The sequence below is a fragment of the Galleria mellonella genome, unplaced genomic scaffold (assembly GCF_026898425.1).
Source record: "Galleria mellonella isolate WM207_F2 unplaced genomic scaffold, CSIRO_AGI_GalMel_v1 utg778, whole genome shotgun sequence".
Lineage (NCBI taxonomy): Eukaryota > Metazoa > Arthropoda > Insecta > Lepidoptera > Pyralidae > Galleria > Galleria mellonella.
Window position 1 is genome coordinate 947,981 of NW_026442150.1, and position 13,638 is coordinate 961,618.

A 13,638-nucleotide genomic window follows, 5' to 3' on the forward strand; every position below is an offset into this window, starting at 1 on the left:
AATATCTCATAGTATACATACGCCTGCTCCATAAGAGAAGTTTTGCCAGTAATTGCCACGCTTGGCAGACGGGTTGGCAACGGTAGTCAGACCTTTGATGATATTTTAAGAGAGACGCTGATGCTTGTAGTCGCCTCTTATGACACCCACGGATGGAGAGGAGTATATACAGACTTAAGATATTAAGTTAAAACAATCAAATTACCTTTGCAAATGTTAACAGCGCATCCAGTATACTGTCTATGGTGATTTGTACGTCTATGCCAGGATCAGTGGGAGCTAAAAAGTAAAAGGTACGACTTAGAATAAATACATTCGAACAAACGAATGAATTAATAAAAAAATAATGAAAGAATAAATGAATAAATGAATTAATGCATGAAATAATAAATGAATGAATGAATTTTTATTAATGCATGAAATAATGAATGAATAAATAAATAAAGAATGGATGAATAAATGAATAATAAATAAATAAATGAATGAATGAACGAACGGGTAAATGAGTAGATAAAAATATATCATGCATAAATGAATAGCATTCATTTGAATGTTCATTTTTCTCTTCACAAAAACTGACTGATCAAACAATTTAAAAAAAAAATTTGCAAATTTTGAGTTTGTACACCGCGTTTGTTTGCCTATCCGCCTGCCAAGCGTGACAACTATTGTGAAACCCCCAATAAAGACATGATAACGATGATGCCTATCAAATGAGAGATGGTACAGTTCACGACAGTTACCACTGTCCATCGAGTGCTGCGTCAGCTTGTTTCTTATTCTAAATTGCATTAAAAACGACTCAGCACATTACATTTGTTGTTGTCATATTTATATATTGTCACAATTATTCCTTGTTATTTCATGCCTGATTTTTATAATTTTTACGTTCACAGATTATCCTGTGAAAACTATATAGGCCTATGTATTAGCAAACAAGCATACAGCTCGTCTGATGGTATACGGTCACTGTAGCCTATGGACGCCTGCAACACTAGGGGTGTTATATGTACGTTGCCGACTCTGAAGGAACCTTAATATATCCTTTAAAAAAAAAATTTTTTTTATGCAACTTAGAACGGCAAAGCTGATGGCCCACCTGATGGAAAGTGGTAACTATCGCCTACAGACATGATCAGTACCGTGGACATAACCCGTATACCCATACAGTACCCCCCATGCGTTGCCATTCCAGAGGACTCAGGTGTTATTCCTCTGTACACTGTAAATTCACTGCCATATCCCACCCTTCAAACCGAAATACAGCAATGCAAACATAACTGCTTCACGGTAGAAACACGAATGGGACAGAGGTACTGTAGTCTCTAGGGAAGACCTATATGATAACATTTGTCTGTAATAAACTAGTATAAAATACTGTGTTATACTGTGTTTTTTTTAATAGATAATAATGTAATGGTAACCCCGCCTGCGCCAACGGTATACGCTGGCGGGGCACCAGTGAGGGGTGATAGGTGAGAATCAAAAGGTAGGTCAGTTAGCCCACCGTGATGTATACTCCTGGAATTCAGTACGATGGTTTCCAGAGGGGACCACGGGGAGGTCGACCTGTCAGGGTATACTGCTAGCAATGGAACTAGAAGTCTGCACCACTAACAATCCCTTCCCCCTCAAGGCTGTTTGTTATTTAATAAATGAATTAAAACATGAGCCTCAGCGTACATACCTTTACTTTGTCTAGTCCGCCCCGAATAAGTAGAAGTACGATATGTCCTGAATGACCCTTGAAACATTGCACTTTTAGTCAGCAGCTTAGAAGAAGCGGTCCTGATGATGTCATCGGTTGGGCTCCTACAAAAATAGTAAGTTTAGATGATCCTGACCATAACTAGAGGTAAAAGAGTATAAGAGGGGCCGGGAGGACTGTACCCGTCCCAGTATTGTCCCATACGCATCCCAGGATGCAACCGGAGCTTTCGGCTACGCCTAAAAACTAGGCGTGAGTAATATATATATTTTACTTACAATATACTGGTGCAATAACGAATATGTTAAATATCTGTTATACATACATACATACATATCTGTCACGCCTGTCTCCCATTAGGGTAGGCAGAAACAATGGAACCCCAAATGCTTCGATTCAAACAAACCTCTTTCGCTTCTTCCACATTCATCAATCTTTTCGTACACGCTCGCCGGTTACGGGTACTTTTAATTCGGGCCTTCTTCAGCACGTCGCCTATTTAAATCTGTTATCTAAAATATAATAGATATCCGACTGATATGACCTTTTTCCCGCCATCAATGTCCAGAGAAACCCAATATATAGATATCGGATCGGTATCCATATTGCACGTATTTACTAAAGACATGTGAATACCTATCATGGTATATATTCTCAAACACGTGAGAATCCATAAAAGTCCTAATGCCTTTTATGGGACCAGGTCTGTTTTGAAAAATGATAAAGAACGCTACTAGCATTAAGTTCGCCATATTTGCTTTTGTTCAAAAGTCAATATCGATCGTTCCTCCCCCCCCCCCCCCCCTTGTAAATTTATCAGGATACTTCAGAAACAGTCCAAGTATAAATCCCAAAACTCACTGATTATCCAGCGGCTCGTTGCTCAACTTGGCCTCAAGGAACTGCTCGTTGGTCCTCAGTTCGCCGAACAGCATCTCCAAGAGCGGGATCTTGGGAGACACTCGGTGGTGATTAGTGAGGGGCATATATAGACATAACAGGAGACACTCGGCAAATCTGTAATAATTATTATTATTTCACAACATACGACCCCCATCTAATAACAAATACGACCTCCCCCCTCCTCCGACCTTCGAAAGTAGCGACCTCTCGGTTGAGAAATAATACATTAAGACATGTGGAAGATCTCTATTTTTTTTTTAAATTATATAAGTCCATTTTACTCGTTGATATACAAACTCATAGGTTTTTTTTTATACCACTGAGGTGGCAAACCAGCATACGGCCCACCTGATGGTAAGTGGTTACCATAGATATCTTTCTATAGGTAAAAGATTTTTAAAAACTGTTCTTTTTTTTTTAATTTATCTCTTATAAACAAACAAAAAATCAAATCTCTCCTTTTTATAATGTCAGCTTAGATTTACCTCACTCGCAAGTCGCCACTCGTCAGACGTCTGATGACGTCACAGGCGACATTATCCGTGTTCGCGACACGCGATAGCACCGTGTGCGCGTACGCATCGCCATGTACCATATTCAAAATATCCAATGCCTTCTTTTTAATCTTCTTCGCTGGCGGACTACCTTCACTGGCGGACACCACACTGTTCAGTAGATCTGTAAATAAGTGTCACTACATATTACGCAGCGCCATCTATTAACTTACATTATAAACTACGCAGAAATTTTACTATGGATACTAGACACCACGCCGGCATACACAGGCCATCAGTGTATGCCGACTGAAGAAACCCAGCGACCCGGAGGTCGTCGCCTCCGGAGTAGAAGCCGGGGTAGTGGCGTACACCCCGAGGCCCCAACCTCGCCCGCCCACACATCATCCGGCGGGCAAGAGTTGACCGTGTTGTTGTTGGTACTATGGATACTAGAACAATATATAGGCCCACTATTGGCGACCTGTCGATGCAAATTTTTTAGATTTTATTATATACTCGTATAGTACTTGTTGCGTGAATTTAGTGGGTACAGAGGAATAACACCTGAGTCCTCAGGAATGGCAACGCATGGGAGGTATCATGGGCGAAACAGTATACTCTGTTATGTCCGTGGTACTGCTCATGTCTATAGGCGACGGTTACCACTTTCCATCAGGTGGGCCGTCAGCTTGTTTGCCATTCTAAGTTGTATAAAAAAAAAAAAAAGTACTTTTTTATACAAATTTACTTTTAGAATGTTTGTATTTGTAATTTCTATTTTGTATCTTTTGACAATGTCTGTTCCTTTAACTTCATCATCATCATCATCATATCAGCTTTTAACGGTCCACTGCTGAACATAAGCTTCCCCCTAAGGAGGATTTGCCAGTAATTGCCACGCTAGGCAGACGGATTGGCAATCGCTGTATTTGGCAATTGTAGACGTTTTAAAATTTATTGTTTGGTCGCTGTTAATACATTTTTTTTCTGTTAAAATCCGAGTCTACATCATTTATCACCTCATCACAGTCCACAGGTCCGTAATTTTTTTTTTTTTTGTATACACATTATACGTAAATTATACCCAGAGCAATACATATAGGCATTATGAATTTTTGTACTTTGTGCGGGGTTCGAACCAGTGACTAATAGAAAGAAGCAGTGTGATAGGCCGCTCTACCAAATGATAATCAGAACGTAGTGTACAATTGGATAAACGGAAAAAAATAAGCATATGAATAAAAATTCTTTGAAGATACCATCATCACATTCGCCTCGCAACGATATCCGGCTCGAAGGATTGTTGGTGAAATTTGGAAGTGGGAAACAAGTGAGTAAAAATGATAAATATTGACAACTATTTCCATTAGTTCGCGTGTTGTTTCAGTCACTCAAAAGAAAGGTAATGCAGTTTCAGCTTCGAGATTTTTGTAATAATACAGGGGAAAAACTAGCATACGGCTCACATTATGGTAAGTGATCAGCGCTTCCCCGTCACCCGCAAGACCAGAGATATTGCAGGTGTGCTGCCGACATTTTATAAAGGAATATGCTCTTTTCTTGAAGGTTATGATGTCGTATCGATGACAAAAACTTACTTATTGGAAATATGAATGCATAAGTGATGCCACGGGCAGCACAGTATATATGAGTACGACTCTAGTGATAGTTACCTTCGAATGCCTTCACCATCACTTCGTACGCCGCTTGCCTGACCTTCACCTCTGGGTGATGACAGTATTCCGCAATCTGCATGACCGCTCGCCTCTTTATCCCCTCCTCCATCAAATGAAACCCGCTCTTTACCACTCCCATAGCCTCTATATTGTCTGTGCTCGATAATAACTCATTCAACTCTATGGTATCAAACATGGAGGTAATATACTCGTCAGGTGATAACTTTTGTGAAATATACTTTGATATGATTTGGAGACATTTTGATTTCAACGGCTTCACTTTCGGAGTTTGGTCTACTATGGTTCTGAAATAATAGAACATTATCTTTACGCTATATCCCTTGAGGTATAAACAGAGATAATAGGAAAGGCATATCCGGGTACATGCTCAGTCCTACCCGTGTCTCTGCCCTGAAGCAGCTCAGCTTACACGACTGTGTACGGTTTGAAAAGCAAGATGTAGCAATGTACAGAAACTAACTACAGGGTACAGAAACATAAAGCCATAGTCAGTAAGCCCCATTATTAGCAATATACCCCGTCAAGTCGACCTCCACGCGGTTCCCACTGGAAATCATCGTGATTAATTATGGATCTAACTTCATCCTCACCTATCATCCCTCACTGGTGCCCCGCCAGTGTATACCGATAGCGCGGACGGGGTTACCATTTCATTATCATACATTCAAGAAAAAATCGCTGTAGTCCTCAGAAATAGCTACTTATTGAGGGGTACCGTGAGCATTTTTTTTTATTTGTTTTTTTTTTTATACAGCATGACAGTATATTCTGCGATGCCCACGGTGCTGTTCATGTCTATAGACAATCCAAGATGGATACTACTTCCAGTTCTTATAGTTCTCCACTTATAGTTCTATCATATGATGCCTATAGCCACCTTTCACCATCGTACTGCTCGCCATCGGCAGGAAATCCATCCTAACACCTTAAATCTAGAATGGTCACACACAGTGCAGTTTCAGAGGCGCTTCCTCCGGCAAACAATCACGATGTGGATTGATCTTCCTGCCCAGGCTTTCCTTAGAGACTATAGCAGGGGTTCTTCAAAAAGGGCAATATACCAGAGGGAGACTTTATACAAAAGTCGATTGCTTGAAACACGAATGGAATAGTGGGTACCTCTATTCCATTCGTGTTTCTACCGTGAAGCAATTGTGTTTGCATGGCTGTGTTTCGGTTTGAAGGGTGGCGTGAATTTACAGGGTACAGAGGAATAACATCTAAGTCCTCAGGAATGGCAACGCATGGGGGGTATCATGGGCGAAATAGTATACTCTGTTATGTTAATGTTACTGCTCATGTCTACAGGCGACGGTTACCACTTTCCATCAGGTGAGTCGTTAGCTTGATTGCCATTCTAAGTTGTATAAAAAAAGGGCGTATTAAGGTTTCTTAGGGGTCGGCAACGCGCGTGACATGCTTGGTGTCACAAGCGTCCATAGACTACGGTAACTACATTTACCATCAGACAGGCCGTATGCTTGTTTGCCACCATGGTAATATAAAAAAATCTAACTGAAGTGTGACAACATCCGAATTATCTGACCTTACTTTGACCTTCTCTGAGGAGTCTTACCAATTATCAGTATGAAAGCTGCCAAATCCCACATTGAACGAACAACCCTCACCTGAATTGCCTCTCATCACATATTCCGGGACAGCCTTGTTGGGCGTAGTACAATATCTTGACATACTCATCTATCTTCTGTCTCGTTCTATCCAATATCTTTTTGAACTGGCGCATGGCTGCCTCCTTGTCGCTTTCCAACATAACCGCCAATCCGAACAGCTCCGCCATTTTGTACTCTTGGCTCCAATATTTGTCGTACTTCACCAACGTTGGCACCAGCTCGGGTATGTATATTTTACGTTTTGTTAATCTTTTGAGGATCGATAGGGAATTCTTATTCTGATAACTGTCTATGGGAGATCCTGGAAATATCAAGTTTTTAAGTGACACTTTCCATTCCTCACCTCATCATGATTTCATCATCATCATCACCATATCAGCTGTTAATTGTCCACTGCTGAATTTAGACCTCTATCGTTCTATCGTTCTATTGGGAAGTTTTTGCCAATAATTGCCAAACTTGGGTTGGCAATCGCAGTCAGGCTTTTAGTGATGTTTCAAGAATGACGCTGCTGTCCCTCGACCATTACATTCCCTTAATCGTCTCTTACGACAGCTACGGGAAAGGAAGGGGTAGCTCATTCTATGCCGGGAACACACGGCCAAAATAAAAATAAAATTGCCATGTTAAAAAGGAACAATTAATAGTACATTACTGCAGCGGCCAGCAACTGAGGCATTGATGGACGAACGTGCAAATGTGGGCCAAGGCGTAGCCGAGGCACACATACGTGAGTCCATCATTATTTTTTAACTCCTTGGTAGCCATGTTTCGAAGTAAAAGGTCATTCCATTTTAAATTACAGGACAGATATGAGTTTATATAGTAATTTATCTGGCCGCAAAACACGACAGATATAGATTTTCATACAACTTTTACCGGCTGCTGCCCGCATATATCTAGCCAGCATATATCTGACGGCAATTTTGATTTATCTCGAAGAAGATTGTCAAAATAATGCTCACATTTCCAAGCATGTTTGAGAAAAAAAATATTTAGCTACTGTCACTCAGGATGATGTAAGGATTATAATAATATCAAATCTGTTCAGGCATTTAGAAGGTATGATGGAATATAGATACTCAAATATATACTAGGTATGGGTAATATAGATACCAATCCGATATCTATATATTGGGTTTCTCTGGACATTGATTGCGGAAAGTCATCACTGATTCCGATATCGCCCATATAGGTCGGATATCTATTTTCGAATATGTTAAAAGTCTGTTATCCAATATTATATTTTGGATAACAGACTTTTAACATATTCCGTTATTGGACCAATATATAGATTGTATCGTCCCAAACGGCGCTTCAATCGATCGATTATTCGATTCTTAATCGAATGTCCACACACCTCGCGGATATGAAGCGATTACATTATTATTAAGTTGGAGGGCAGTTAGTGAACTCGTCCTTGCACTCGGCTCGAGATCACGTACCGTCGCGAAGCAAGAGCATAACCGAACAGTGATCTAGGAGATCATCATATTAAAGATCAAATCCTGTATATTTAAAGATATTTGTGTAGGCCTACCAATCAAACATCTATAACAGCATCCAGTCAAAGGTGGAAAGCTTCAAGTAAGTGCACGTACCTTCTTAAACATTGTAATCGCTTCATCCTCATTATCAGAAGTAAGGACATACGTATTTCAACCGCTTAACGGTGTCCCTACATAGATATTGACATACATACATACTACATAGATACCCCTGTAGATCTACGCAGAGCATCAAGTAAAGATATTTTTAAAAGAAGACTTTTTAATTATTTGTTGAGTTAACAAAACCAGCGCTAGTCACAGGTCACTCAATAGTTATTATATCTCATAATGCTTATCGTTGTTTTAATTTATGTATATGTATGTATATATATATATATGTATATATATATATATATATGTATATATTTCATATGTATTAGTTTATCCATATATATTAAAAGTAACGTTTATGTATTATATGTGCATTTCTTATGTGTATATTATATTTATATTGTGTATTGCCTTAATGTGTTACTATCATTGTCACATATTTTTCACCACATCTGCCCTTCATACGCTTTCTGTTTTTACCCAATGGTTAGCTGGTAGAGAATGCCATATGGCATTAAGCTCGCCATTTGTACAAAATTTTACTTATATATTTATATATTATATATTAAATACTCCTAATACATACATAAACCCTGAATATATTATTTCATCACACCATTTCATCATCATCATCATCATCATACCAGCCTTTAACTGTCCACTGTTGAACATAAGCCTCCCACTTGGGAGATTTTGCCAGTAGATGCCACGCTTGGCAGGCAGATTAGCAACCGCAGTTAGGCTTTAGAGATGTTTTAAGAGGGACGCTGCTGCCCATCCCTCGCCCTCCCTTAGTCGCCTCTTACGACACCCTCGGGAAAGTAAGGGGTGCAATGAATACTATGCCAGGTCTACACGGCCATACGTCGTTTACTCGAGTAAAAAATTCGAAATGTAAACATACCCTCAAGAAACCCCTCGAAGCACCTCCACGGCACCGTGACGTCATTACCATAGAGCTCAATCAGTTTCTCCACGAGATCCAGGAGGAACCTTTCCCCGATGTCTATGGTTGTACACACGAGGTATTCTATGGCTGTATTGAGGTGGCCATGCGAGGAATTAGGTATTAAAACGCCGCCACACTCGGGGTCTTCACACCATTTCGTCACTGTATCGAGCTGGTGAAGAAATATTTATGCTTAGAAATTAATTTATGACAGATAGTTTTAAAAATTATAAAGAAACGATAAATGACTGCGTTGTATTCCCATGAGACAAGAGACAAGACAAATTTTGATGTAGTGGTTTTCTTTTCTTTTTTTTTCTATAATCTATTTATAAGTAAGACATTGTGATATAGGAAATTTACTAATATTTATATTAGATAGATAGATAGATAATTTATTTACATTACTTACAGCACACAAATTACAATACAAACATACACATAATACACTGTAAAAGAGATAAAAGAATTAAAATAAAAAAAGCACAAATAAAAAAAAAATACAAAAACAAAATATATAAACCAACAACTTCTTTTCTTTCCCTTCCTTCATGCGTGTGCCATAGTAACACAAAATGGTCACAACTCAGTTTATTGCTTTGCCCTTAAAAGAGCAAAACACTGATATTCTGCTGTGGCCAAGAGTCAGCCGCGAAACTTTTCATTAAAAATTTACAAATATATATATATATATATATATATATATATATATATATATATATATATATATATATATAAATAAACTGCATTGTATGTGTCCATTATATTTGCCTTCACTTGACATTACATTCCAAATAAATAAATAAATAACAGATACCATTAGACGAGGGGTAGTCAGAGATCACTTTCTGTCACATTCAGATATTCAGGCAATAAATATTTCGGCTACGTACCTATTAGGTATGCCAATTTTTTGTTTATTAATTAAAAAGATTTTTAATTTTTTTTTTTTAAATGTATATATTAAAAGAAGATTTGCACGTCAAATATGGTAAAATAAAATATGGAGGCGTAATAACCTATTAATGTCACATCTGTAATACCCATATTTGAGCAAATAAATTACGTTATTATTATTATTAGATTGTACAGATAGAGCATCGAGTCTCAAACACGGGTCAACTTTTTGTCAGCTAATTGTCAAATTTGCTAATTTTTTTTATCAGTGTTCTATACACTTACGCACACAATGTATCTTGACGTGTCTATATTTAATTATTTAATAAATAAAATGAGTGTTTACGCATTAAAAAGATGCAGAAATTACAAGAAAAAATAAACATAGAATTTATAAAAGTATCACTCATAACTATTTGTCACGCAAAATTATATGAAAAAGTTGACTCGCTTTTCTCGAAGCATTTGTATGGAGACACTCTATCTGTATAATCTAAGTATTTATGACATACTAGTTTTTACCCGCGACTTCGCGTGACCGGAATATGTTTACTAATCGGTACAAAAAGTAGCCTATAATCTTTTCCATTCCATACAGTACGTGCATACCAAGTTTTATAGCAATTGGTTAAAGTGGTCGGTCACCAAACAAAATTAGACAAGTATTTAGTCAGTCCTCAGGAATGGCAACGCATGGGGGGTATCATGGGCGAAACAGTATCCTCTGTTATGTCCACGGTACTGCTCATGTCTATAGGCGACGGTTACCACTTTCCATCAGATGGATTGTAGCTTGTTTGCCATTCTAAGTTACATAAACTCCTGATGATTTCATCACGATGAACCAACTGATTCTGCTATAATCCTCACCTATCATCCCTCACTGGTGCCCCACAAGCCTACACCGTTAGCGCGGACGGGGTTACCATACCATTATTATCGCATTAAAAATCTTGTATACTCACAATATCCACATGCAATCCATTGAGACGTTTCCTGCCTCCTTCCTCGCGCGGCGTGTTCGCTACAAGTTTGAGCAACGCCGGGCAGAGAACATTAGCGTGTTGTCTGAGCTCCTCTTTACAGTTGATGATGGCCTGGTACAATCAAATGGTAGATGAGTCACAACCGGTGATTCATTAAATTCAGTTCAATTATCCATTCAACCAGAGGAAGACTTTGAAGAAAAGTTATTTGCTTAGCCACCTCTGTCCCATTCGTGTTTCTACCGTGAAGCAGTTGTGTTTGCATGGCTGTGTTTCGGTTTGAAGGGTGGGATATGGCAGTGAATTTACAGGGTACAGAGGAATAACATCTGAGTCCTTAGGAATGGCAACGCAAGGGGGGGGGTATCATGGGCGAAACAGTATACTCTGTTATGTCCATGGTACTGCTCATGTGTATAGGCGACGGTTACCACTTTCCATCAGGTGGGCCGTCAGCTTGTTTGCCATTCTAAGTTGTATAAAAAAAAATCAATCATTAATTCATCCAATCATTTATTCATTAATTACTTCAAAGTGTTGTGCATAGAGGCTTACCGAAGTGTTTACGTCATCTAATCCCAAACTGAGCTGAGTTGTATTATGAATACTTTAAGCAAGTACAATTGTATTACGCGTGTGGTTCCGGCATAGAATAGGCCACCCCTTCCTTTCCCGTGGGTGTCGTAAAAGGCGATTAAGGGAGGGCGAGGGATGGGCAGCAGCGTCCTTTTTAAAACATCTCTAAAGCCTGACTGCGGTTGCCAATCTGCCTGCCATATTATTAGTAATGGACAACCAGTCGCATTGCTTGCAATATACCCAATCAGGTCGACCTCCCCGTGGTCCCCTCTGGAAACCATCGTGCTGAATTCCAGGTGTATTCATCACAGTAGGCTAACTGACCTGCCTTTTCATTCTCACCCCTCACTGTGTTCTGTCATCCCTCACTGTTGCCCCGCCAGCGTATACCGTTAGCGCAGGCGGGATTACCATTACATTATCATCTATTGAAAGACACAATACCATAACACCCATGGAAAACTATAAACAGTGTCCCACCTGCGCCAGCAGCCACCTCGTGTTGTCGTGCAGCTCGTCGAGCGCCGCGACCAGTTCCCGCAGCCACTGCGTGTGGCTGTGCGCGGCCACGTGCGCGACCACGGCGGTGAGCGTGGCCGCGCATGCGTGTTGGCTCAGTTCGTTGTCAGTTAACTCCAGATCTTGGGTTACCACCTATAAAATTAAATACTACTAACCATTTGCCGCAACTTCACCCGCGTAACTCACCCTATTAACATATACCCCGTGTACCAAATTTCATTTCACTGAACTAGATGTTATCCTGCGGAAGTCCATATCACTGGTATTTTATTTTTATACAACTTAGAATGGCAAACAAGCTGACGGTCCACCTGATGGAAAGTGGTAACCATCACCTATAGACATGAGACATAACAGAGTATACTGTTTCGCCCATGATACCCTCCATGCGTTGCCATTCCTGAGGACTCAGGTATTATTCATCTGTACCCAGTAAATTCACGCCATATCCCACCCTTCAAACCGAAACACAGTCATGCAAACACAACTGCTTCACGGTAAAAACGAATGGGACAGAGGTACCCAAGCAATCGACTTTTGTACAGTTTTTGATTAGAATTATTACGTTTAATTCCGCTACCATTAGTATGTGTGTGACTGCCAACACTCGAAGATTGGGGGGAAAGGGATTGTTAGCAATGGAGTTTGACAGCCTCATTGCTAACAATATGTCCTATCAGGTCAACCTCCACGTGGTTCCCCCTGGTAACCATCGTGAACAATTCTCGTTGAATTCGTCACGATGGGCTAACTGACCTACTTCATCTTCATTTATCATCCATCACTGGTACCTCGCTAGTGTATACCGATAGCATAGGCGGGGTAACCATTCCATTATCACCCATTAAAAAAACCAGCGTATACCGATAGCGCAAGCAGTGTTACCATTCCATTTCCCCATTTGCACGTACCTGGGTAAACTCTTCGTGTGTGGTGAGGTCGTAGTTGAGAGGATCATCGGATAGAGTTCGAAGAAACATCCTCGTCCTTACGCTGCCCGAGCTGAGGTAGTCACCACCTTGGCCCACCTCTACAGAAACCGAGTGCCGGGTCTTGCGCTTCGACTGCGGAGTACGCGACAAATTATTTAGATAACCACACATAAAATTAGCAAAGAAAGGGGCAAACAATGCTCAAATAGGGCCAGAAGCTTATTGTGGCCTGTCTCGAAGCCAAAACCTGAGACACTTCAAACTTGAAAGCTTAGAATCAGCAAATAATAGCTGGCTTCTGTTACCAGGATTAAATCACTCAAAAGCCCTTACTAAAAATAGTGTGTGTATTAACAAGGGCCCTCACTGGACACTGTAAACTAAATAAGCATATGGCCCAACTAGAGTTATGCCCAAAAAGTATTTGCAGATTTTGTCACAGTGAGGAAGAAACGCCGCGTGCCAATTTTTTTTATGCAACTTAGAATGGAAAGCTGACGGCCCACCTGATGGAAAGTGGTAACCGTCGCCTATAGACATAAGCAGTACCGTGGACATAACAGAGTATACTGTTTCGCCCATGATACCCCCCATGCGTTGCCATTCCTGAGGACTCAAGTGTTATTCCTCTGTATCTTGTAAATTCACTACCATATCCTAATCCTTCAAGCCGAAACACAGCCATGTGAACACAACTGCTTCACAGTAGAAACACGAATAGGACAGAGGTACCCAA

The 13,638-nt window shown here is 40.0% G+C and overlaps 1 protein-coding gene across 4 annotated transcripts in view; it reads right to left on the minus strand.

Moving 5' to 3' along the window:
• LOC113513711 (uncharacterized) overlaps positions 1-13,638 on the minus strand; it is an 84,330-nt gene that overhangs the window by 29,774 nt on the left and 40,918 nt on the right. For all 4 annotated transcript variants that reach the window (XM_052901286.1, XM_052901287.1, XM_052901285.1 and 1 more), the window contains 10 exons: positions 12,882-13,034; positions 11,929-12,102; positions 10,849-10,980; positions 8,942-9,158; positions 6,434-6,737; positions 4,782-5,089; positions 3,097-3,289; positions 2,570-2,725; positions 1,688-1,812; positions 206-279 (listed from right to left, as the gene is read on the minus strand). In XM_052901286.1, the coding sequence (XP_052757246.1) occupies positions 206-279; positions 1,688-1,812; positions 2,570-2,725; positions 3,097-3,289; positions 4,782-5,089; positions 6,434-6,737; positions 8,942-9,158; positions 10,849-10,980; positions 11,929-12,102; positions 12,882-13,034 (1,836 nt within the window). The remainder of the gene's footprint in view (positions 1-205; positions 280-1,687; positions 1,813-2,569; positions 2,726-3,096; positions 3,290-4,781; positions 5,090-6,433; positions 6,738-8,941; positions 9,159-10,848; positions 10,981-11,928; positions 12,103-12,881; positions 13,035-13,638) is intronic.